This window comes from Drosophila novamexicana, unplaced genomic scaffold (genome assembly GCF_003285875.2).
Source record: "Drosophila novamexicana strain 15010-1031.04,08,12 unplaced genomic scaffold, DnovRS2.1 tig00000960-arrow-arrow-pilon, whole genome shotgun sequence".
NCBI classification, from domain to species: domain Eukaryota; kingdom Metazoa; phylum Arthropoda; class Insecta; order Diptera; family Drosophilidae; genus Drosophila; species Drosophila novamexicana.
In genome coordinates this window covers 2,388,910-2,414,974 of record NW_020824833.1, presented here as the reverse complement: position 1 = coordinate 2,414,974, position 26,065 = coordinate 2,388,910, and the positions used below count along the sequence as shown (strand labels likewise).

Sequence of the window (26,065 nt, the reverse complement as noted above, 5' to 3'; positions counted from 1 at the left end):
ACATTTTTTTGTGTTGAATTTTGTTGCTTTTCTTTTCATTCGCAGCTTGAAAAGGCGTCTTTTTTTTAACAGTTTATTAATTTATTGAGCATAAAAATGGTTTGTTAATTGCCTAAACAAATACAAAGCTATTTGTCTTTGTTGCTATTGTTTTTTATACCCTGAACCCAATCAAAATGGGTATAAGGGTATATTGTATTTGTGCAAAATCTAAATGTATGTAACAGGCAGAAAGTATATACATATATGTATTCTTGATCAGCATCAATAGCCGAGTCGATCTAGCCATGTCCATCTGTCTGTCCGTCTGTCCGTATGAACGCAAGGATCTCAGAACCTATAAGAGCTAGATACTGATATTTTAGATGTAGATGCTCCTAGTTCCCGCGCAGATCGAGTTTGTTTCCGATAATCGATAACTTCCTCCGTTTCCAAGCAATCGATAAAAATCGATATCGATATCCTGTTTTTTGGGCAATTTTGGTAAATAATAAGAGCTAGAATCATATAACTTCTAAAATAGAATATCTATATGCATTTGATGTTGGAAGAAGAGGGTTCAGGGTATCCCCTAGTCGGGAGCTCCCGACTTGAACCTCTTACTTGTTCTTTTATGGGTCTTTTATTTGTCTTACTATTCTTAATACATGCATACCTATGTATGTATGTATGTATGTTCATATGTATGCATGTTTGTTTGTGTGTGTATTTGATTTCATTTTGTTAATTGTGTTCTCCATGCTTTCGAGTTTTCGGTTGCCTTGCGGGCAATATGTACATATGTATTTCCGCTTGAGAGGTGACAAAAAGCGTGCAAAATATGTGAATAATAGAAAGAAAGAGTTACAGAATTAATCACACATATCATAGATCTGAACTCGCATAAAGTACACACACACACACACATACGTACGTACATACACAACTATCGAGAATGGAATACAAACAAAAGCCGACTATAGAAATCTCTTCCTTTCGCAATTATCGAGCAAACTGTTCGAAAGCGACTAAATTGAATATTTCTGCATTAACAAATTCTATTTTCTATTATTTTTATTTATTTATATTTCTCTTCTGTCGATCCTGATTTCTTAATCCAACGAAATACTCTTAAATATTAATACAAAAGTTTATGTTGTTTTAAGATTTCACATGTTTAGGCTAAAATACATTTGTTGAATGTTATATAATTTTTGTATACCCTCTCTCGTTACGCTGCAAAATGTGCCACTCCTTGAAGGGGACATCGTAAAGTATACATATATCTAGATATATAACTAATCTGAATCAGCATGAAGAGCTTTGTCAATCAACGTTCTACTATGTTTTATAGCTCCATAGAACAAATCTGTCCAGAATTAAGTTAGTGTAAAGCATTTTACATATATCAAGAAATCTTTATCAAATTCCGAAATTACGAAGCGTTTCTTTCTTGAAAATTGCATCGACTTCGTATCGTGCCCATAGAAACAATCGCTTGGATATGTATCTTTCAGGTAGGGTATTTAATCTGCGGTGCACGAAAACAGACGCTGATCCTGTTGCTGCTCTAGGTTTTGCCTGTGCGTAAATGGGCAAATTGAAGGAGGAAGCTTCGACGATGTTTTTCATTTAATTATGGGAATTTTCTCGTTTGTTCTCTTCTTTTTTTCTTTTTTTTTTTTTTTTTTTATTGTTGTGTTTGTGCGTTTTGTGGGCTAATTTAATCTTATCTAAACAATTTTGCGTAGAATTTAATATCAATAAAAATACAATAGAAATTGTGCGGGTAGGAACTTGACTAGATCATTCTACAAGCAAAGGCATATTTGTATACCCTATCAAAAACTGAACATGGGGTATACAATGCAATCTCAGAATATACAAAAAGTACTTATCTTAAATGGAGTAATTTCGGCTGCTTTCAATTTTTTAACAACAATTGAACAACAAATTGAACTAACCACAGAATATTCCCTCAATACATGTATGTATGTATGTATGTATGTATGTATGTATGTATGTATATGTATTAGATTTGCAAGCGCCAACTGAAAATGAAAAGCAAAATCAATACTACAAATGCGCTTACCCTCTAATGGACTGAAAGTAATGAAAGTTACATGTTTGCAGTATATAGTATATAGTGTATATATATATATATATATAGTATTGTATAACCGATGCGAGTGTTGACTGAAGCGAAATAATCAAAGGTCAATCACTAGCAGTCAGGGCTAATGCACAACTGATGAAACTTATTACGATATACATGCAGGAATATTATCAGAAATTTCCACACGTTTTCAGACAATGCAAGTCCTTGGAGAGAGATATTTAAAGGGTTTCTTCGCAAAACACGGAAATGGATACTACAATGTTATATTGTTAATATATATATATATATATACAAGACATACATATATACTAAATAAAATATGGCATTGGAAAGGCGCTTGAGTAGATGAAAAGCTATACTTATTTTGTTTCTGGCAATTGTGAAAATGTCTCGTCATCATGAAGTCACGATGAGAAAACATGCATATATGTAGTTTGCATTGCAAAATCTCTGGATTGCGCAATTGAACTGATAATGCGATGAGTCATGGCTTGAGCTTTACTATTCTACCTGTAAACAATACATATACATGTATACCTATTAGTGCAATAATTAAATACATAATCCATGCTATTCCCATTGATAACTGTTATTAAGGTTAAAGCTAGTACAATATCTGTGTGCATTGTAGACTCTGAATGGATCGCTGCAGTTACAGCAATATAGAGGATACTGACAAATCGGAGAACTTACTCTTACTTGCCTCTAACTTATCGTGTATCAGAGACTCTATCTCTGCATTCCTGAAAGTTACATACGTCGTTGATTTGTACATACATATGTATGTATGTATGTATGTATCTAATATATATCCAATATAAGAACCCAACAAAAGCCGCAAAAACCATTGACAAAATCAAACACCACGTAGTATTCTAAAACTGAACTTTGGATGTATTTGGTTCTTATCTGTACATGCATACGTACATACATGCGCACGTACATGCATATTTGCTTATATACATATATACATATATGCATGTTTGCATGTTTGTATGTAGATTTCAACTTACAAAGTATGTACACAATTCGTGGCACTTTTCTGTTCTTTTTTTATACAATTGTGCACAACTCTCAATTGCTCTCGCCCATTCTCTCCCTCTCTCTCTCTCTCTCTTTCTCTCTCTCACTGTCTTTCTCGCTCGCACACACTTTGTGTGTAACACGGCCCCCGCGCGCGCTCTCTTCCCGACAATTGTATTTTTGCCTTTTGGGGTTTGTCTAGTCTCTAGTTCATAAACTCGTCGGCGGCACAGTGATCCGTTACTTATGGGCAGCACCCAGCCACCCAAACTCCTGCTCCGGCACACCACACCAGCTCCTCTCCGCCATCACTCCACTAGCCAGACTTGCGTTGACGCTTTCTCTTTCTAACTGCCTGCGTATCGCTATCTTTGTCTTGCAATCTATAAATAAATGTTGGCTGCATTTTGCGCTGCCGTTTTTGTGACTGTTAATAAAAATTCCATTTGCTTTATACATCCGAAGGCAGAAATTCTCGAACAAAAACACACAGACATATGTATGTATATACATACATATGTATGTACATTTATTATGTGTAGTATTAAGTGTGCAGGTATGTATGTATGTATACACATGTATGTATGTATATGTATGCCAGATGCGGTAATGTTTACCGCCGTCGTTGTTGTTGTTGTTGTTGCTGTCTTTGGATTCTGACTTCTGCCTTTTGGCAATTTTTGATTTTAGCTGAAATGTTAAAAATATTTCCTCTGTTTGTTGTTTTGATAAACAAGCGGCGCTGCCCACGATTACCTCATATTTATGTTTGTATGTATATACATACATACATGTGTACATAGTTGTTGCTGTTCCTCTTCTTGCTTTATGCTTAATTTGTTGACAGCCCAACAACAAGAACAGCATACATATGTACATATATTGTACATAAATACATACATACATGCAAATGTACATACATACATATATGCACTTACATGCCGTACCGTGCAACCCAGCCGCCCACACCAGCTGCCACGCCCATCACACTTTGCACTTGGTGACGGCGGCGCCAACGTCGCGACAACGTCGCTGCCCAGTCGCTAAGCTTCAGTTTTTTTGCGTTACTTTGTACTTTTCTGCGCTTTTTCATTTCCCACCACACACACACACACACACACACACACACACAAACATACAAACATGCATATGTACACATATATACATACATTTCATACATACATACATACATTTAATTTCATTCCCCTTGCGTTCTTTGGCTTTTACTTTTGTATATTTGTTTGCCTTTATTTTAAATGTGACTGAGACGCTGACGTCGCTGTCGACGTCAACGGCGCGAACGCGACGCTTGCGCTTACTCACAATCAAATCTCACGCCGCATTTTTAGTCTCAATTTGTTTGTGCTTCAATAATAACTGAAACGAAAAACTCACGCGGCTAAAGCGACGATTCCGTCAACGTCAGTTTACTTTACCTTACTTTAGTTTACACTTTTTATTTGCTATTTTTCACTCTGTTGTGTGTGTGTTTTTTTTTTTTTTTTTGTTATTATTGCCTCTGCTATTGCATGTTTGTGTGTGTTTGTCTGCTCAATAGTAAACTGTTTTCAAACCCACCAATTCGCTGCTGCTGCTTCTGCCGCTGCCGCTGCCGCTGCCACTGTTGTTGCAGTAGGCGAGAGCTTTCGAGAGTGAGAGAGTGAGCGACGACAGGCCGGCAGGCAGGCATACATAGCTGCCGCCGCCGCCGCTGCCGCCGCCGCAACTCGTTCGTTTCCACTCGCTGCGCTTACATTTTGTGTTGTCGTGGGTCGTCGCCGACGTTGTCGCTGCGTTCGTCGCTCGGTCGCCTCGGTGAGTGGGTCGTGTGGTCTCGTCGTCGATATTGTTGTTGCAGCAGCAGCATAATTAGACGTCAGCGTCAGCGTCGTCGTCGTAGTCATCCACCTCTCGCTGCTGCTGCCAATCTGCGTATGCGTAACGCGGCTCATTGCAGTTGTTGTAGCCCGTTTTATTTTATAATTGTTCAGTTTTTTTTTGCAATGTTTTCTTTGCATGCATATACGCACTCATGCACATATGTATACAATTGATATACATTTATATATATATGTATATGTATATATATATGTGTCTTTAAATATATGTAAATTTCTTTTTCTCCCTGTTGCCATTTTCATGTTGTTATTGTTTTTTCGCTGCTCGTTACCATTTCGTATGCAGGCATCGCCAAAGTCGCATATTTCTATGCGTTGTATGCATAATTATTAAATTTAATTAGTTGACTTACATACGTTAAACAAATAATTTTCAATACAATAGGCAGCCAACATCTCATCTATACGTATGCGTGTGCTGTGTGTTTGTGTGTGTACGTGACTTGAATCAAATGCATGGAATTTCTAATTTTGATAACATTTTTTCGACTGTTACAATTCGTATGTGTACAAATGCATGCATAAGTACATGTGGTATGTGTGTATGTATATGTGCATGTATATGTAGATTAGCACTTGTGCTTTGCTCTCTCAGTTGTGAGGCACCTACATAGTATCGCACGATTAGCACCCACCAGCGGCGACTTGAACACAAAACAGATATTCAATTGAATTGGCAACTCTACCACTTGTAGTTGTAATTGCCAGACATGTCAGATTTATGGACAAACATTCATATAATACATGTACACATGTATAAATATATATGTGTGTGTATGTGTATGTCGCTATTTCAATTGTTATTGTAAAACTTGCAAACATTTTATTCAATATGCTTACACATGTACATATGCATATATGCATACACATATGTACATGTATGCATGGTGCTTATGTGTGTGTGTGTGTGTGTGTGTATAAGCAAGTGCAAGTCCGAGAATGTTTATGATTCATTTGGAATGTTTCACAGAATTAACTGTAATTTAAACTACCCTATACTGATTTTGTGCAAATGTATGTAACGGAAGCATCTCCCATATATGTACATACATGTGTACATATATGTATGTAAATCAATATCGATATGTTGTTTTTTGGAAATTTACTGTAAATGCAGGTCAGTGCAAGGTTGAGGATATCTTCTGGACGGAGACTACCTTCTAAAGCACTCCTGTTTTTCGTTCTTACTTTATGTAGAATCGAAATTGTAGTAAAGTCTATATAAAGGTAACATATCCACTTGTTGTATCGATGTACCCATGCTGTCTCTGTTCTTACATGCGTGTAGGGTATCTTCTTCGGTCTCATACATATGTATGCATATGGAGTACTCAAGTACTCGTATTTTTGATCGAGTCAACTTGAGCCGTCGCAATCTTCATTTTGTCGCGCCCAAAATCAACAAAAATATTTGTATTTTATTTACTCGTGAACATTTGTTGTTTTTTTCTTTTGTTTTTATTTTTTTTTTTTATGCTGCGATTACGTCAGCTGAGAGTCATTGGGACGAATGTCAATGCTAACAAAATTATACATACATACATAAATTAAATTATCTGAATATACTGGTGTACATTTGTGTGTGTGTGTGAGTGTGTGTGTGCGCATAATTTGTAGTTAAACATTTTGCAGCGTTTTTTGTTGTGTTTATAAATTTGTTTGTTGTCGGTTCGGGTGAAAGTTGCGCAGTTTGAAATCAGATGAGGCAAAATACATACATATAATAAAATGGAAGACATATTAACATACACCCAGTTACATATACACATGCATATGTATGTTTGTATATGCATGCATAGCATACATGCGAAGCAATTCAGCAATAAGTGCAACACGAAATCATCCACAAAAAGCGAAAAGCCAAAAAAAATGAAAAGAAACAACAAAAATAATGCATAAAATAAGCAACTAGAGAGAGAAATTAAAAACTTGAATGCTGCGCGTTGATGGCGTTGCCAGACTAGTGAGAATGCCCACTAAATGTTATTTGTATACCCTGTTCTTGGGAAATATGGCCGCAAGCTATGATAAATGGGTTATGCAGTATAAATATACTTGATCAATAATAAATATATATATATATATATATATATATATATATATATATAGTTATGATTATTTTTTGATATAATTAGAATTTGTTTATTGTTTTTTTATTAAATAGTAAAGTAAAATAGTAAAATACAAAGTATGGGCTATATGGTAGATTGCAGATTGTGAATCGTTCGTAATCGGGCTATATACATAGATACATATATATATATATTTATGCAATTATGACTGTATGACGTGGCAGGGTATCTCAAAGTCAGTCACTGCGACACACTCAGAACATTTGTTGTTGTATTTATTTATTTTTTTTTGTTCATCCAATATGTATGCCAAACCCAATGTACATACATATATACATACGTGCATTCATTTTGTGCTTTTGCTTTGTTTATATACTACATACATATGTACATACATACATAAATACGCAAACGTATGATTATGTGTGAATGTGTGTGTATGTGTATGTTGTGCTTTAAATTCGAAATTTCGATGCATACTCGCGTTCTATCAATCATTTTACACACACACACACATACACATAATATGCTTGTATGCATGCATGCATGCAGCTAGTTGAACTAATCTAGAGAACAGCAGCGCAAACATAACGGGGCACTTACTCCCACTCCCTCTAGCTCTGCGTCTAGATACAAAACACCAGGTGCGTCAATAGCCATACACACACGACGAACGCATCCTCGTACCATTAGCTGATAATATTAATGCCCATTATGGGAAAATACTAATACAATAATACATAGCAGCACACATTAGTATCCACATGTACATACATGTTTGTGCTTGCATGTACATAAGTATGTGCATAATTAAAGAGCATACGACTATTGAATGCGAGTTCGCATTTTGGGGCTGGGCAACGACCAAAGCATTTCAGCAGCAGCGGTCTCCTCTTCTAGCGCTCTCTCAGCTACTGTTAACGGCAATGTTCTATTAAAATGCTTTCACCCAACAACACAACATACCTACATATGTATGTACGTATGTTCGTATGTGCTTGTGCTGTGCGCCTGCTAACAGTAGAAATTAAAATCCACTTTGGTTCACGGCTGCTCTGTCGACGTCGACTGCTGCATTTCGCTGCTAACGGCAAATCTAAAGACCAGCCGCAGCATGCTTTCGAAATTGTTTTTGCTGGCAAAAAGTGCAAAGAGCTTTCTAACGCACACGCAATGGCAACGACAACGGCAACGTCAGTGGCATCTGCGGCCTTGCGATCGCTCCACAGAAGAACAAACGAGAAATGCTGAGAAACAGATACAGTATAGTGACGGGGACGGCGACATCAGCAGACAGAAAGAACTAAACAATTTAAGTTCACTCGGTTAACAGACAGACATATACATGCATACATACATATACATATACATGCTTACATACAAACGTTCAGTCGGCGTCGCAGTCGGGTTTGCTCCCTGCCAACCAGCCCGCTGTCGTTTTTGTTGTAGACTTGCCAATTTTACCTTGCCGCTGCTCTCTAGCACAACAGTGTCGAACTTAAAGAGCGAGTAACGTGACGTGTCGTTGTCGGCAACGCGCGCGCTTGAATTTTTTTTATTTTTGCCAACTTCCTACAAAATACAACTACAGCAGGCAAAAGCAACAATAAAAACAGGCAAGAGGCAATCTAAACGATACGAATGCCAAAGCGAAGCGTATGTGTAACATAAATGCAAAACGTGCAAATCAAGCAAAGTGTGCAAAACAAGCAAGCTAAAAGAAAAAAGGAAAACACAAAACACAAAATACAAAATACAAAACAAAAAACAAGACGAGAGTCATATCGGCAAACAGCAACAGAGAGAAAACGCAAAAGAGTGAGTGCAAATAAGTCGAGAGAACACCGGCCGAACACTCGCTCTTGCAGCACACACAAACACACCACTTACTCACGCGCTCAGCGGGAGAGCACGAGAGAGTTCTAGCAACAACGCTGCGCCTATGGGCAGCTGATTTATAAAATTTTGCCGGTAAGCGTATCAGCTGTTTAACAACGGCGACGTCAGCGTCAGCAGCGACATATGCTCACTGTTACGTTGCCATGTTAGCTACTGCAGCAACAACAGCAGCAGCCTCTGCGAACAGCGCCGCACGCAAACGCAGCCGCAGCACCAGCAACAACAACAGCAGCAAGCGTAGCGCCGGCAGCGGCGCCGCTGGTCGCAAGTTAACCAAGAGCGTGAGTGTTGTTATTTTTTTTTCTTCTTTTCGTTTTGTGTGTGTATTTCTCTTTGTTTACATTGGCGGTGCTTCGTGCACGTGCTGATGCTTTCTGCTGCTGCGGCACTTTGCTGTGCGCCCAGTATACGTTTTCTTAACATGGGTCTGTTAAGCAATTGGGGACGCAATCCATGTTAACCCATTGATTGCCCTGTATGGAAATTAACAAAATTTTATATTTTAAAGAGAAATAAACACACAATCAATTACATTGTCTTCCCCATAATATATTTTTAAACGAGAATTAGCCAGTTTATTTTTAAGTGCAATAACTTTAGCAGTTCAACATGCAACCTTATTGGGTTGATAATGTAAATATTGAAGATGCATAATAATTACATATAATCTGCCGATAATGAAACTAATGAAACGAAAAAAAAGTACTAGGTTTTTATTAAACCAATGACAACGATAAAAGCAGCAACAAAAATATATAATGAAAAAAAAAAAATACAAAAATTAATTATTCGAGTGGCTCTGCCTTGCGTGCTTTTAACGTTCGCTTCCCATTCATTCGTCGCTACGATTCGTGCCTGTTCGGCTCGTCGTCGTTGATACACGACGACGCCACTCGCACGCTAAAAATAAACGGACATACATAGTTTTTTCTTTCTTTTTTTGTGCTGTGGGTAAGCAATGAAAACGAAAATTTGCGTGACGTCTCTCGACCTTGACTCATCGATGTGAACTGTTAAACTGCGGCGACGACGGCGACTGTTGTTGCCTGGCGTTGCGCGACGGCGTTGCCAGACAGCTACGATTGTTTTGGACTGTTGTGTTGGATGGCAGCCCTAATGTCAACGTCTTGCCGTGATGGCGACAACCAGTTTTTAAACACTCACTAATGCATGCACACATCTATACATATATATATATATATATATATATATATATATATATTTTTTTTTTTGTAATTTTGTGTGTGTGTATTTGCAATGAAGCATTATCACAACACGTTGCCAAAAGCAAAATAAAAACTTGTTCGTTGCATGCGCTGAGGCTGCGGCTGCAGTGTCGTTCGTGCGAGTGAGGCAGAATGATAGCGTTAAAAAAAGGCTGCTGCCCGAAAGCATTTGAAAAAGCACCAAATATGCAACGGTTTTTCAAGCTGCATTGGAATGCACTCGAAATCGTTATAGTACTCGCTCACTCTCTCGCACAAACATACATACAAACATACATGTGTATGTACATACATACGTACATCTGCTGCAGTCGCTGCCGCAGCAGCAGTTGCAGTTGCTGACGCCACACATACACACACACACATACCCACATGCACAGATGGTGCCAATAAGAAGTGCATGCTAACGTTATGCATGTCACTGCCACACCCTCGCACGCTGCCCCGCACCCACACCGACGCTATACAGAGACCAGAGACAAGTATTCATATAGAGAGAGGGACGCTCACGCTCGAATTTGGTTTTGTCTCGGTTCGTTCTCGCCGTCTACGTCTGCGTCTCGCGGGCCTTTTCGCACGCTTTTGCTTTTGTGGTCCCCATCAACAACATCAACATCATCATAGATTTATCTCATTCGCGCGCACGTGAGTGGAGCAAGCCCAAAAATTAAGTCGTCGCTGCCCATTTCGTTTGCGTTTTGGGCTCGCCGCGGCTCGCACGGTTTGTTATCATTTGTTTTCTCTTTGGGTCTTGTCCGTTGTTGGTGTTGCCAATTTGGGCCGTTACAACTTTCTTGTGTGTTCGTTCGGGTTTTGCATTTGCTCATTTTTTCTTAGCCATGTTTGGCAACACTCTTTCACGGCGTCACATCTTCCGCTCTCACTCTCATCAAAGCAGCAGCAGGCAGCACCTTCGTTCAGCGCCCAGCTGTTGTTGTCGTGTTCAGCTAACCGCAAACAGCGATGCGTCGCAACGCGGCGCGACGACAGCGCGAAATTTGCTTCCTTCCTTTTTACGCTGCTCGCTGCTGACTGCGGCGCTTGCAGAGCCGTTGCCAACATCGCCAGGAATACGTTGCCGTTAAACGTTAAATAGAGCAAATCAACAAAAATAAAAAAAAAAAATAAACTCAACTGAATTACATATAAAAATCTCACTAACCTCATGTTTAGAAATCTTTTGTCCAATTCTAATTTAAAGTTTCGTACTATTCCCTCCGAAACTGGCTATCAAAATATGCTGCAAATATGTAGATCAACTTTGAATTTATTTTTCATGCGCTTTTAATTCGAATCAGCTTGATGATTATTTTTATTTTTCAATCATTTATATTGCGTTTCCATTCACAGTCACACACACATATATATATATATATATATATATATATATATATATATATACGTTATACATGACATGCATGTGCGTATGTACTATGTACATATGTATAAATACGAACATAATTTGGGCAATGGCGTCGTCGCCAGCGTCGCTGTCAACGTCGACGTCGACGTCAACGCGCGCCTCGCGAAATGACAAAGACGCCGGTTGGGTTGCTCTGCTGCTGCTTGCGCTGGGCAATGTTGGAAGTGTAGCAAGAAGAAGAACGCTCGCAGTCGCGCAGCAAAGTCGTCGCAGCAGCAGCAGCAGCAGCAACTACAAATAGTTGTTGTAGTTGTGTAGTTTAGTTTCGGTGTTGTTTTTGGATGGGCGCGCGCGGAAGTCGCAGAAATTTATCAAAAGCAACAGAAAACCCATCGGGCCAACGAAGGCCGAGCGAGCGAACGACAGACGAAGCGGTGGCTGCCTGTCAATCGGATTAATTTTTATTGTACATTTCTTTCCATCGTTTTTGCAAATATGTAGTGCTGTGTAGTGGTGCAGTTGTGTTGTTGTCTCGACTTCAGCTCCGGCTCGTTGTGTGCTCGCTCTTTCTCACTCTCTCTGTAGCGCTCTCTTTGGTTTTGTGTCTCTCACCCCCGCTCTCGCGCTCGCACTCTCTGCAAATAGCAAAAGCGCCGAGTCTGAGACGTTCGTCGCTGTCGCTGTCGCTGCTGCTGTCGTCGTTGTCGTTGTCTGCGTACGCGTTTTGTTGCTCTTGTTCTTCTTTTTTCACCTTCTTTCTTGCTCGTTACGGGCCGCGCGCACCATTACAAATACGCGTATAACAATTTGCTGCCTGCCCCGAAACTGAAAGAAAAATACAAATACCAGCCATAAACTAAGTACGCGGCGTGCAAAAGAGTCGATTATAATCGTAAAGCGTGATGTAAAATTCATAAAAGTGCATAAATAAACACAGCAATGAATGTGATAAATTATAATACAATGTGAAAATTCATACACACACATACACGCACACACATACACATCATACACACGCATACATACACACACAGAAGCAAAGCGTATGTGTGTGCAGAAAAATATGCGGCGCTTAAAAAAGGTGAACGGCATTTTGTCATAAATAAGACACACACACATACACAAAGCAAATGCAAATGCAAATTAAAAAAAGAAAAATAAAAAGGAAAAATAAAATTAAATTGTGTTGTGGGGAAAGAAACTTGAAAAGAAGTGTTCGCAAAAAGTAAATACATATGTACGAAAGAGAAAAAAAAATTGTGTTGGGTAGACAAATAATTTGTATTTTAATTTTCAACTTTGTTCTTGTTTCGTTTTTTTTTTCTCTCTCATTGTCTTTGCTTTTTGATAAAATATTCCAACATGCAGAGGCACACACTCACAGACACACACACATACACACACACATACACACACACATACACACACACATACACACACACATACACACACACATACACACACACACACATACACACACATACACACACACACAACACTCAGGCACTGCTGCTGCTGCATTGCGCTCACTCACACGCACGTCTCGCGGAGCGGCGCTCAGCAGAGTAGCACGCGCTTGCTATGACGTCTCACTCACTCATACACATATAACGCGTACTCGTCATATTGTTGCCATGTATTTTGCACGTTTCTCTTTCGCTATTCTGCCATTTTTTTTTTATTTTTTCAATTTGCGGTTCAGCTTCATCGTTGCCACTTTGTTGAGAGGCATATGTCTGGCAGCGCTGCGCTATCGCCAACGAACCAGCGAATCAAAACAAAAAGTGGTTCAGTGTTGCAAACGGCAGTGCCTTGCATATCGATAAGAGGAATCGATCAATTACTTAGTTTAATACATGTAATGTGCATAAAACAATAGAAGAATTAACTTATTTTGTTTGTTTTGTTTTACCTTTTCCCTGCAGATGTCCGCCGGCGCTCAATTGCAGATGGCCCCACAGACCACATCGACCCTAAGTCATCATCATCCGAGCAGTCAAGCAGCACAGCAGCAACAGCAGCAACAACAGCAGCAGCCGCCACAGCAACATTTTGCAAATCATCACAGTACGCAAGCGCAGCAGCAACAGCAATTGCTGCCACAGCAACTCACGCAGCAGCAACACTTGCAAACGCACACGTTGCATTTGCAACAGCAAGCGGCAGCAGCAGCAGCAGCAGCGGCGGCGGCGGCAGCTGCGCAACAGCAGCAGCAGCAACAACAACAACAACAGCAGCAGCAGCAACAACAGTCGCTGCATCATAGCGCACTGCCGCCACAACATCAACAGCTGCAACATTTGCACCAGCAGCATCCGCACGCAGCGCTGCATCAGCAGCAACAGCAGCCACACGGCGCTGCTGGCGGACACAGTAGCAATCCGGACTCGAATATGAGCACTGGTTCATCGCACAGCGAAAAGGATGTCAACGATATGCTAGGACTCGGCAGCCTACAACAGCAGCAGCTAAACGCTGGACTGCACTCAAACAACGGCGCCTCCATGCTTGACATGCTCAGTGTCCAACAACAGCAGCAGCAGCAGCAACAACAGCAGCAGCAGCAGCACAATAGCACTGGCCCGGGAAGCGGACCTGGACCCGGACTTGTACCCGCCACCAATGCCAGCGGGAAACAGCCGCGCACGCCCGCGGAGCGCAAGCGAAAACGCAAAATGCCGAATAGTTCAGACGAAACCGGCAACGGCGGCGGCGGCGGCAGCAGCAGCAGCGTCGTTGGCGGCCTTAAAGTCGGCAAATCGCTGGCATTCCGCGACGGCATTTCAAAAACGCCAGCCGGCCTAGCGTTAAGCCTGGGCGCTGATCGCTGCACACTATCCAGCGGTGGCGGCGGCGGCGGTGGCAGCGTCAGCGGTTCCGGTGCCAGCGCTGGCGGAAAAAGTGCGCGTCTATTACTGCCAGGCGCCAGTGACAACAAGAAGATCAACGATTACTTCAACAAGCAGCAGCAGCAGCAGTCGGGCGGCAATTCAACGCTGCGGCAGCACACGGGCAGCAAGTCGCCATCGTCGGCAACACAACAGCAGCAGCAACAGCATCAGCAGCAACAACAACAGCAGCAGCAACAACAACAGCAGCAGCAACAGCAACAGCAGCAGGTCAACAGCCAGGTGCAGACGACGAGCGCGTATTCCATACACGGCTATCATTCAACTAGTCCACAGACGCAGTCGCCCAGCCAGCAACAGGTGCAGCAGGCGGGCGCCGAGTTTCATTTTGTTAGCTCTGCGGCGGCGGCGGCGGCGGCAGCAGCGGCGGCAAAACAGCAGCAGCAGCAACGCCAACAGCAGCAGCAGCAACAGACTTCCAACGCAATGGTTCCTCAGCAGACGCAAATGGGCGTGGCCATGTCACATGTCGGCGTGGCGCATGGCGTCCTTAACGCCGCCAGTCTCGGACTGGGCGTGGTCGGTCCACAAACGGCACAGCAGCAGGCGCAGCAACAGCAACAGCTGCCCGTGACCACATCGGCGGCCAGCGTGGCCGTTGTGCCCACGCATCAGCAGCTAAGCACGCTGGGCGTCAATGTCGGCGTCGGTGTTGGCGTCAATGTGGGCGTCGGCGTGGGTGTGGGCGGTTTGCCGCCACCGCCGCCGCCACTGCCAATGCCGACGGCAATCATGACATACACGAAGAGCACACAAACGGAAGTGTCACAGATGGAGCTACAGGAGCGGGAGGCGGAACACGAGTCGGGTAAGGCGAAGCTGGACGAGATGACAAGACTGTCCGATGAGCAAAAGTGCCAGATAATGAGCCACCAGAAGGTGATCGATCAGCACAAGTCGCACATTGCCAAGTGCATTGATGTGGTTAAGAAGCTGCTCAAGGAGAAGAGCAGCATTGAGAAGAAGGAGGCGCGACAGAAGTGTATGCAGAATCGATTGAGATTGGGCCAGTTTGTGACACAGCGCGTCGGCGCCACATTCCAGGAGAACTGGACGGACGGCTATGCGTTTCAGGAGCTCAGCCGACGCCAGGAGGAGATAACGGCTGAGCGTGAGGAGATCGATCGCCAGAAGAAGCAGCTGATGAAGAAGCGCCCAGCCGAATCCGGACGCAAGCGCAACAACAGCAACCAGCAAAACAACCAGCACCAGCAACAGCAACAGAATTCCAATTCCAATGACTCCTCCCAGCTGACTGATCGCCTTGGCGGCAATGCCGGCGCCGGCAGCCTGGACAGCGGCATTGCTGTCGGCAACGCCGCCGTTAACGCATCTGGCGCCGGCGGCGTAGGCGCTGGCAGCGGTGCTGTTGTGGTCGTCTCGTGCGGCCGTGGTCTCTCCCGCTCCAATTCAACACAAGCCCAGCAGGCGCAACTGCTCCATAATGGCGGCGGTGGTGCTGGCGGCGGCGTTGCCGGCGGTGGCGGCGGCGCCGGATCGGGCGCCAATGTCGGCAACAGCGGCGGCGTCGGTGATAGACTGTCGGATCGCGGCGGCGGCGGTGGTGGTGCTGGCAGTGGAACCGGCGTTGGCGGCGGCGGCGGCATCGGTGGCAACGATAGCGGCAGCTGCTCCGATTCGGGCACATTTCTTAAACCGGATCCGGTGTCAGGCGCGTATACGGCGCAGGAGTACTACGAATACGATGAGATACTCAAGCTGCGACAGAACGCACTCAAAAAGGAGGACGCCGATCTGCAGCTGGAGATGGAGAAGCTCGAGCGTGAACGTAATCTCCACATACGCGAGCTCAAGCGCATACTCAACGAAGATCAGGTACCTGAACCAGTCCAGCCTGGCTAGTCCTCAACAAGTATCTGTTTGTCTAATCACATTTTTCATTTCCCATTGCAGTCCCGCTTTAACAATCATCCTGTGCTGAATGATCGCTATCTGCTTCTGATGCTGCTGGGCAAGGGCGGCTTCTCCGAGGTGCACAAGGCATTTGACCTCAAGGAGCAACGCTATGTCGCATGTAAGGTGCACCAATTAAACAAGGATTGGAAGGAGGATAAGAAAGCTAATTATATCAAGTGAGTAGAGGCAGCAGCGCGAACAGAGCAATTAGAAATTACCAACTAGAAATCAATTAGATTCCTTCAACAACATTCAAAAATTCGTCCGTCACTTAACAGTGCATGTTCAAATCCTAGAGAAGAGCGTGCCATTTACAGTCACATGTTAAGTGTAACATTTTACATGTTAACAAAAGCGCGCCATAGCTTGTCAAAATTAATGTTATCTCCACACATAAAAAATGTTGATACATATTTGCCAGCAATATTTGCCTTGCCATAGACTAGGACTTTAGTTAGGGGAAATAGAAAAGTGAAAAGGGGGGAAGTGGATTCGCTTCGATTGAATTTTGCTCATGCTTCCGTCTTTGTTTTGTATACTTGAAATCTAGACACGCCTTGCGGGAGTACAACATACACAAGGCGCTGGATCATCCGCGCGTGGTGAAGCTCTATGATGTCTTTGAGATCGATGCGAATTCATTCTGCACCGTGCTGGAGTATTGTGATGGACACGATCTCGACTTTTATCTGAAGCAGCATAAGACTATACCCGAGCGTGAGGCGCGCTCGATAATAATGCAGGTGAGTGTGCACGAAACTATATATGGAACGATTGTTATCCATTAACTGAAATGTCCAAGTTGAATTCTAAGTTGAAGCCATGTGTTTTTGTGCGGCAATTCAAAGAATCGGGCATATAACTAAGCACTTCTATATGTTGCTATAATACCCTTTGTGCGCGGCACTCGTAAACGTAAACGTTTTCATATTCATATTCATTATTTTATATTCAGGTTGTATCTGCACTCAAGTATCTAAATGAGATTAAACCGCCTGTCATCCATTACGATCTGAAGCCGGGCAATATATTGTTAACCGAGGGCAATGTCTGTGGCGAGATCAAAATAACCGACTTCGGTTTGTCCAAAGTGATGGACGATGAGAACTACAATCCGGATCATGGCATGGATCTGACATCTCAGGGCGCGGGCACCTATTGGTAAATAAAAATCAAGTTGACTTTTTATATAGAACTAACTCAATAATTCGATTGGTGTTTTGCAGGTATCTGCCGCCGGAATGCTTTGTGGTTGGCAAGAATCCACCGAAAATCTCATCAAAAGTGGATGTGTGGAGCGTGGGCGTGATATTTTATCAGTGTTTATATGGCAAGAAGCCGTTTGGCCATAATCAATCGCAGGCCACAATTCTCGAGGAGAATACCATACTGAAGGCCACCGAAGTGCAGTTCTCCAACAAGCCAACTGTCTCCAATGAGGCAAAGGTTAGTCCGAAACACAATTTGTTGTATTCCTTAGATCATATTTTAATGCTGGCTCTGGATTTTGATTGTTTCTCGTAGAGTTTCATACGCGGCTGTTTGGCCTATCGCAAGGAGGATCGCATGGATGTGTTTGCACTCGCACGGCATGAGTATATACAGCCGCCCATACCGAAGCACGGGCGCGGCTCGCTGAATCAACAGCAGGCGCAGCAGCAGCAGCAGCAACAGCAGCAGCAACAGCAACAACAGTCGTCCACGTCACAGGCCAATTCGGCGGGACAGACATCGTTCTCAGCCCACATGTTTGGCAATATGAATCAGTCCAGCTCGTCCTAGCTGCCAACTAAACGCAATTCCAATTCATAATTCGCCGCCGCAGCAGCAGCTGCTAGCCAACAGCAACGTACCAACAACAACAACAACAGCAACAACAACAACAGCAACAACAACAATAATACTAATAACATTAACAACAGCAACAACAACAATAGCAGCAGCAGCAGCATAAACAACAACATTAACAACATCTACAGCAGTCGTAGACTGCACAGCAGCAGCTATTATGCCACAACATTGCTTGATGCGGCCGCCTATTGCTACGAGACTGTAATGGATGCCACGCACTACAAGTTGCAGCCGCCAGTAGCAGCAGCAGCAGCAGCAGCGTCATCAACAACAACCACAACATTAACAGCAACAACATTGCACTCGCAACAGCAGCTGCAGCTGCCTGTATGCCCACATGCCATGCCCACAGCAGCAGCAGCAGCAGCAGCAGCAGCAGCAGCAGCAGCAGCAACAACAACAATTAGCGGCACCGGCACCGGCACCGGCACCACAACAACAACCACACGCACCTATCTGGGCATGTACAAGCGCTGGCAGCAGCAGCAGCTGCAGCAACAGGCGCAACTGCAACAGCAACAGCAGCTATTGCTGCTGCAGCAGGAGCTGCTCTAGCTGTGCACTGACGTTAAGCAACACTGCCAACAGTTAACGAACGCTTACTGCTGCTGCTACTGCTGCTGAAGCTGCAGCTGCAGCTGCAAAAGTATACAACAGCACCAAAGGAGAAACAGATGCAACAGCAACAGCAACAGCAACAACCACAAAAACAACCAGCAAGAACAACCCGAAGAATTTCCATAGGCGCCTCCCAAGCAAAGCGCGTCGCAAATGCATAAAATAAAAGCAAAAAAAAAAAAAACTAAATTAAACAAAACTATATACATGTATGAATATATATATGTATATTTATATATATATATATATATATATATATATATATATATATATATTTATAGTATATATATGCATATATATTATATTAAATGTGATAAACAAGCGAAAAGCAAAAAAAAAAAAAGAAAAAAGAAGAAAAAGAAACAAAACAATGAATACAGCTGAACATAAGAATATTGAAAGATGGCAAAGCAGCGAAGAAGCAAAGACAGCGAGAATTGGTTCGAAGCTAAAGACGAACGCTGGATTGCTAAAAAATATAAGAAAAGCAAGAGTAAATGGGAAGCAGATCAGAAAACGGAATAGAAGAGGAAGAGCTGGTGGAGAAAGAGAAGAGATGAAGAGCTACATAGTTGTTTAAAAAGGCTGCTAAAATCGTGTATTTTTTTTTTTTTTTTTTTTTTTTTTTTTGTTAACTATATTAAACACAACGGAAATAAGCAGCAGAAAGTTAATAATAATAATAATTATAATATTAAAAAAAAAAACGGTAAATGTAAATTTAGTAACTAATTAACCACAAAAAACACGCCAACGGTGGCGTTGATACCCACGGCAAGAAAAGAGTTTTTCTTTGTATTACAAAACAAAACATGATAAAAAATAATATATATAATAGTAACAGGCAACAGCAAAACAACAACAACAACAAACATCAACAAAATATAGCAAAATTAGCGTAGATTGAGAAAAAAAAAGCAAATATAAGCAAGGCCAAAATGGCAGCAGACAACAGCAGTAAAATTAACAGCGGAGATAACAGTGACATGTGACAGAAACAGTAACATGAACTTAACATACTCTTTACACACACACACACACACACACACACACACACACACACACACCAACACCAACACCAACACCCACACAATGAAAAAAATGGGTTTAGTTTGTATGTTGTTCACCTACACACATTTACACACATTGCAGATTGTTCATATATATATAGATATATATATACACATATATATCTTATGTTCATCTTGATAAGTTTGTTTGTTTGATTCTGCCTTAATATACAATACACACATAAAAAAACAACAATACATTTATACGTAAATCATTATATATACACAATATATAAATACATAAATATAAAGATAAATATGCCAGTAATTTTTTTTGATTCAAACTGTAAATTGTATTTCCATACGTCCCACAAACACACATACTCGCACACACACACACACGATTGAAATTTCAACAATATGAAATTTTTTAAATGAAAATCGAATTTAATATCGTTTTTGCATTTAAATCATATTTATTTTGTATCAAAATTCTGTTGCATCGTTCACATCCAAAAAGCCAATTGTTTGTTTTTTATTTTGGCAGCGATAAACCTGACCCCCCCCCCCCCCCCCCCCCCACACACACACACACATGCGCGGAACAACAACAACAACAACCCAAGCAATTGAATACACTAGCAAAGCAGAAAAAAATGAGTACACTGTACGAATGAAATAGTTGAAATGTTTATCAAAGGTAAAAATCATAAACAATAAAAAGCAAACATTTTTATATGCCACACAAATACAGCAACAACAACAACAACAACAACAACAACAACAACAACAAAATATGCAAAATTTTCAACAAGTTGTACCAACTCTTAAAAGTAAATTTATATATATATATACATGACTATATATAATATATATAATATAATATAAAAACGTAAGAACACACACATCTGAGTAAACAAAAAAAACTTCTTATTAAATAATAACTAATGTAATAGTTTTTATTAAATATATAATATATATGCATATATGTATATATATATTCATATATGTTGGTATATGTATATATATATATATATGTATATATGTATGTATGTATGTATTACTTATATTGCATAATATATATTTTTTTTTTAATTTTAAACCATAATTGTAATGAACTATTGCGTAACAATGTATTAAATATTAATATCAAAGGCATATTAATAGAAATATATAAAAAAAAAAAACAAAACAATTTAAAAATATGATAAAAAACAAAAAAAAAAAAAAAACTACCACGCTAAATGTTTCAATAATATATAGAGATCTATATGTATGTAAAACCCATATATAAAAATTTGCCCAAAGCAAAGTAAACGAAACTAAAATGTTGAGAATCGGCTGAGAGATACCAGCACAAGTTGATATACATAGGGGTTAGGGCGGGTTGGGGACTCTTCGTCGGGCACTTTCATGGCCCCCAAATTCCACAGCTTTTTCAAGCCGCAGTCAAAAGAAACAAAAAAAAAAAAGAAAACTAAATAAAAGGAAAAATATGGAAAGAGGAAAAACAAACTTAGCTCTGGCAGAGATTTTGGGGAACAGGCGGAAGTGTGTGTTAGATGGAAAGAGACAGACAGAGCTGTAAAGAATAAAAGTTTGAGAGCGTAAAAAAAAAACACACACACAATATGAAAACATGAAGAAATCAAGCAAAAACATTTTTTTCTTTAGTCAATACAAAATATAAAATGAAGTGAAAAATTAGAGTTTAGTGCGCTAACAAAGTTAATATGAAATATTGCAAAGCGAAACCGAATGAGAATGAGACAGACGTAGGCAACAGAGACAGATATACACGAGACAGAGACAGAGACAGAGACGGAGACAGAGACAGAGATACATGATGAAACAGGAAGCAAGAGGCAACAACAAGTTGCAACTGAAGAACAAGCAACCCCATAAAACAAACAAGTAGCAAAGAAACTGTAAATATTAAATATACATATATATGTAATAATAAAAATAAAATAATACTAATTAATTTATGCCTAATTAAAATTTAATAAATTCGATGCAACAGACACAAAAGCAAGAGCAAAAGCAAAAGCAAAGCAAAAAATACAGTAAAAAACAAAGAAGAAACAAAAAAAAAAAAAAAAGAAAACGAAAAGAAAAACAAGCAAAAATCGAGAACCATTTCAAGAGACGCGCACAAAACTTGTGCATGTGCGTGCGTACTTTCCTTTAATTTAGCCATCAGTCTTAAGTGTGTTTTTTTTTTTTTTTAATTGTCAGCGTCAATAAATATATGTAATTTAAATCTATTTTTAATGCAACTATGATTATTATTATTATTATTATATAATTATAATTATGATTTTTTTTTTTTTGTAACTGTAATACAAAACAACAGCAAGAGCGAATCTATATGTAAAATGCACAGTTTAAATTATAGATATATACCGCATATCTGAACACATATATGTGTATATATATACATTTTAAAGAAAACTATTATTTTTATTATTATTTTTTTAAAAACAGTTTCGGTTCGCCACACAGCGAAAGCGAACTGAACACAAAAAACCAACAACAAAATAAACAAGCAAAATGTTTTCAAAAAAAAAAAAAAAAAAAAAAACAAGAAGATTTATGATTTTTATTCATTTTTTAAATTAATTTGAATTGATTTGCGTACTCAAATATTTCAAGACAGTAAAAAAAAGACAAGGCATTCTAATGTGTAATAACTATTAAGTGTTTAAATAGTACTAAATAATAAAGAAAAGAAAAGAAATCAAAATGCAACAACAACATGGAAACAACAACCACAACAACAACAAGAACAACAACAACAACATTAACAACAAGCTGGTGTCTCATTTGCAGCAGAAGTCGCAAGATGAAAAAGCCCAATTAAATTATTTGTTGAGTATTTTATTAATTAAAAAATTTAAATTGAGAAGCGAGAAAAAGCAAAACAAAAAACAAAAACAAAAACTGATTATACATATATATATATATATATGTATATAAATAATTATATAACAAAATTATTTAATAGTTATGCTAAAAAATTATTTAAACCAAAGTGGGAAAAACAACGCATGCGGCATTGAAAAGGGCTTAGACTGGGACCCAAAGCCAATTAACCAAACCCAAGATAAAAGACAAACAAAAAACACTTCCCACTAGGTTCTAGGCCGCGTTTCTAAAGGCTAACATCATCTACATATATAAATGAAAATTGGATGAGTGCGAAAGGTGTGCGAAAGGGCCAAAGGGCCAGCTGAAGGCAAGGGGGCAGATGATGAGCGGTTGAGCAGATGATGAGAAAACCAGATACTAAATTAATAAGTAAAACATAAAATTAATGAACAAATTTCAAAACAAAACAAATGACAAAAGCAAAAAAAAAAAAAAAAACAACAACAACAAAAAACAAACAAAAACAAAACAAAACAACCAACAAAACATTGAAAATAAAAAAAAAATACTAAAATGATTACAAAACAAAAAAAAATTTACAAAAAAAAAAAATTGTAGTTTTATATTGATAGATTTATCCAGCTTTAATTCGTTTATGTTTGCTTTCAGCGCTACGTTTTCCTTATGCATTTTGCTGTCAGTTTGTGCCCGGATGATATCCCGTCATAGTCCCATCCAAGTGGAATGATCTCTCAGCAGCTCGAATCGGAGTGGAGCATTACTTGGCGCATGACAGGAGCGCCGACTGCACGGCTTCGGCCACACAAGCATCCTCGGAGGCCATTCCTATGCGCCGCAGACAAACAAGATGGGATGGCATAAATAGTGTTATTGATAATATTTAGTCTGGAGAGCTCACCCATCGACTGAAATATGGTAACTGCCTGTTCATCCGGATAGTTGCCATGGATTATAACTCCGCCCAACTCGCCAGCTATCGGCGCGGGCAGCCCAACCAGCTCGTGCTCAGCATTGGACATACAGTCGACGTAGACCAGCGATTCGGCATAGATATCCGCGGATACCTCGCCAAAGTGCACCTCGCCAGCGCCCACAGCTGAAAGTAGATCAAGCATTTGGAAGGGTTTTTATAACGCTTTTGATCAGTCGAGTAGGAAAAGTCATGCCCGTTTGTCTGTGTTGTCTGTTAATCTGCAAAGAATATCTAGCTACATATTCCGGACTCGGCAGCATTGGATACCCCCCCCATCTCGTTTATATAGCTGCCATAAGGTTTCGATTGAAAATCCTGTTCGCGTTTTACGATACCCTTATTAAACATGGCATATAGTATAAGCTCCATTATGTTCTTATCATATGAACATCACATAATATAAGCTCTATAGGAAAAAAACGGTGCTTAAATGAGTATGAACAAGTTTTTTGGCCTTCGAGGAAGATATTTCAACGAGAATTTACATGCTTCTCATAACATATGAGCGAAATCTTATCTGCCATAAAAACGATCGGGCGATAAGAGAACATAAGTAATATGGCTAAGTATTGAAACGTCTCGTTAAGCTATATATTGTTTCTTCGGCAGACCGAAAAGAGTTTCCGTAACTGGACCTATGCTGTTTCAACAACATTTCTTTACAAATGAGTGGAGTCTGCTAATATGTGGTTCCTTTTTCAAGCTCTATCGGGATTCATTCCTAACAAAAGACGAAATGGATGCATATATATATTACATATCAGACGGAAGGGACATCAAATTGAGCTCCGCTTACCGTTGATGTGAACGGAGCGCTTTTCGCGCAGATCGTTGGCATGGATGAGCGCCTCACGCGCATATGTGGCCATGCAGATGACGTCCGCCTGGGCAACGGCCTCGCGAGCCGAGCTGCAGACCTTGATGTCGGGCATGTCTGTGGCATAGCTGTTGCTGCTGTCGCTGGACAGCCGCTGGCGCAGCTGGCTGGCCAACTGGACGGCTTGGGATTCGGTGCGATTGTATAGATTCAGCTGCTTCACCTTGAAGTTGGCGCACATGGCGGCGGCATGCAGCTGCCCCTGGGCGCCGCAGCCCACGATTGCCACGTTGATCTCAAGCTGATGCTCCGCTCGCGGCCCAAAGCGACGGAAGTACAAGTATTTTGTGGCCACCAGCGAGGCGGATACAGTGCGCCATGTGGTGATGTCCGTGCCTGCCATAATGGCCTCCAGTTCGCCCGTCTTGACATTGAAAAGCATTATGTTGGCGCAGATGCTCGGCAACGGCGGCTGCAGTTGCCGGTTGGCCCTGAAAGATGTGACAACCTTGCAGGCCAGCGTCGAGCGGCCCACATTGGTGGCATCGCCGCCAGCGCCGCCCGCCGTCAGTCGATAGTTGCCCACAAAGGCGGGCATGGTCAGCATTAGCTTGCTGGGATCGTTGCCGGCTATGGTGACGCTGCGCGCCGGCTGACTCACATACGACTTGATGCTGTTATTGGACTGCGGCTCATTGCCCTGATCCTGCTCCATGTGCTCGACTCCGGCATTGGCGTTCGGCTCACTCGTATGATCCACAACCGCCTTAAGCGCCGCCTCGACGGCCTCGTTGACCATCGGCCAATTGAGTACGCGGCGCACAGACTCGGCGTTGTAGAAAACGGGACTCAGATTGTTCATTTTTTAAATAATTCCTATTTTCAACTATTTTTGGGAATCCGAACTGAACGGAAGTTGCAGATGTAATGACCAAAAAGTCAGCAGGCACCAAATCTTGAAAGCTAATCTGGCATTAAATGCATGGCCAACTAAACTGTCGAGTCACCAAAATACTGCTCGAGTATTACGTATGTATGTTTTGTTTTTACTTTATTTTACATATATCTATATTCAGACATGCGGACTTGCTGCATTTTTCATTTATTTCCATCAATTCAAATAGTAAACATGACCTTTGATCGCGTTCGAGTCTTTGACATAACATTCTGTAACGCTCAACAGCTCTGCAAGTATTTTTCTACTTGGGATATCGCTTAAATATATCGCATACATATGTTTCGTCTGTTAAGAAAAATTGACAATTCCATCGAAAGCCGCAGGCTAATCTCTACACTTTTCGGTTATTTTTTGTTTGACATAATGTGTTGACTTCCATGTTATCACTTTCATTGTATTTATTTTCCGTTAACATTAACAGCCCGTTTTAGTACTTTAGCTGTTAATTTACAGTGAGGCTGTGGTGCACTGTATACTCGATACCGTTTACAGTGTTTCTCATACTCGATAGATGCACGGCAAGCTCACTGTTATGAATTCG

At 40.9% G+C, this 26,065-nt stretch overlaps 2 protein-coding genes across 3 annotated transcripts; one reads left to right on the top strand and one right to left on the bottom strand.

Annotated features, from left to right (window-relative positions):
* The first annotated feature begins 9,163 nt into the window (after positions 1 to 9,163).
* Positions 9,164 to 18,282, top strand: LOC115765386 (AF4/FMR2 family member 4). The gene is made up of 8 exons (XM_030708911.1): positions 9,164 to 9,271; positions 13,505 to 13,646; positions 13,776 to 16,324; positions 16,403 to 16,581; positions 16,956 to 17,148; positions 17,361 to 17,566; positions 17,632 to 17,851; positions 17,930 to 18,282. Exons 2-8 carry the CDS (start codon positions 13,505 to 13,507, stop codon positions 18,185 to 18,187), a joined length of 3,747 nt encoding a protein of 1,248 aa, XP_030564771.1. The 5' UTR covers positions 9,164 to 9,271; the 3' UTR covers positions 18,188 to 18,282.
* Positions 18,283 to 23,373: 5,091 nt separating this feature from the next.
* On the bottom strand, positions 23,374 to 25,833 carry LOC115765369 (ketimine reductase mu-crystallin). 2 transcript variants are annotated; one of them, XM_030708892.1, is made up of 3 exons: positions 24,546 to 25,706; positions 23,675 to 23,872; positions 23,374 to 23,601 (listed from the first exon to the last, which is right to left on the bottom strand). In XM_030708892.1, the coding sequence occupies exons 1-3, from the start codon at positions 25,426 to 25,428 to the stop codon at positions 23,534 to 23,536; spliced, it is 1,149 nt and encodes a 382-aa protein (XP_030564752.1). In that variant the 5' UTR covers positions 25,429 to 25,706; the 3' UTR covers positions 23,374 to 23,533. The 2 variants fall into 2 exon arrangements, with proteins under 2 accessions (XP_030564752.1, XP_030564753.1); XM_030708893.1 differs by lacking the exons at positions 23,374 to 23,601; positions 23,675 to 23,872 and adding an exon at positions 23,909 to 24,470 and having other exon boundaries at positions 24,546 to 25,833.
* Between the last annotated feature and the right edge of the window lie 232 nt (positions 25,834 to 26,065).

Coding starts and splice junctions, on each gene's coding strand:
- LOC115765369 (XM_030708892.1), bottom strand. CDS start 25,428: ATGAACAATCTGAGTCCCGTTTTCTACAACGCCGAGTCTGTGCGCCGC. Junction 23,873..24,545: donor GCGCTCCGTTCACATCAACG/GTAAGCGGAGCT, acceptor ATCTACTTTCAG/CTGTGGGCGCTGGCGAGGTG. Junction 23,602..23,674: donor TACCATATTTCAGTCGATGG/GTGAGCTCTCCA, acceptor TGCGGCGCATAG/GAATGGCCTCCGAGGATGCT.
- LOC115765386 (XM_030708911.1), top strand. CDS start 13,505: ATGTCCGCCGGCGCTCAATTGCAGATGGCCCCACAGACCACATCGACC. Junction 17,149..17,360: donor CGCGCTCGATAATAATGCAG/GTGAGTGTGCAC, acceptor TTTTATATTCAG/GTTGTATCTGCACTCAAGTA. Junction 17,852..17,929: donor CTGTCTCCAATGAGGCAAAG/GTTAGTCCGAAA, acceptor TGTTTCTCGTAG/AGTTTCATACGCGGCTGTTT.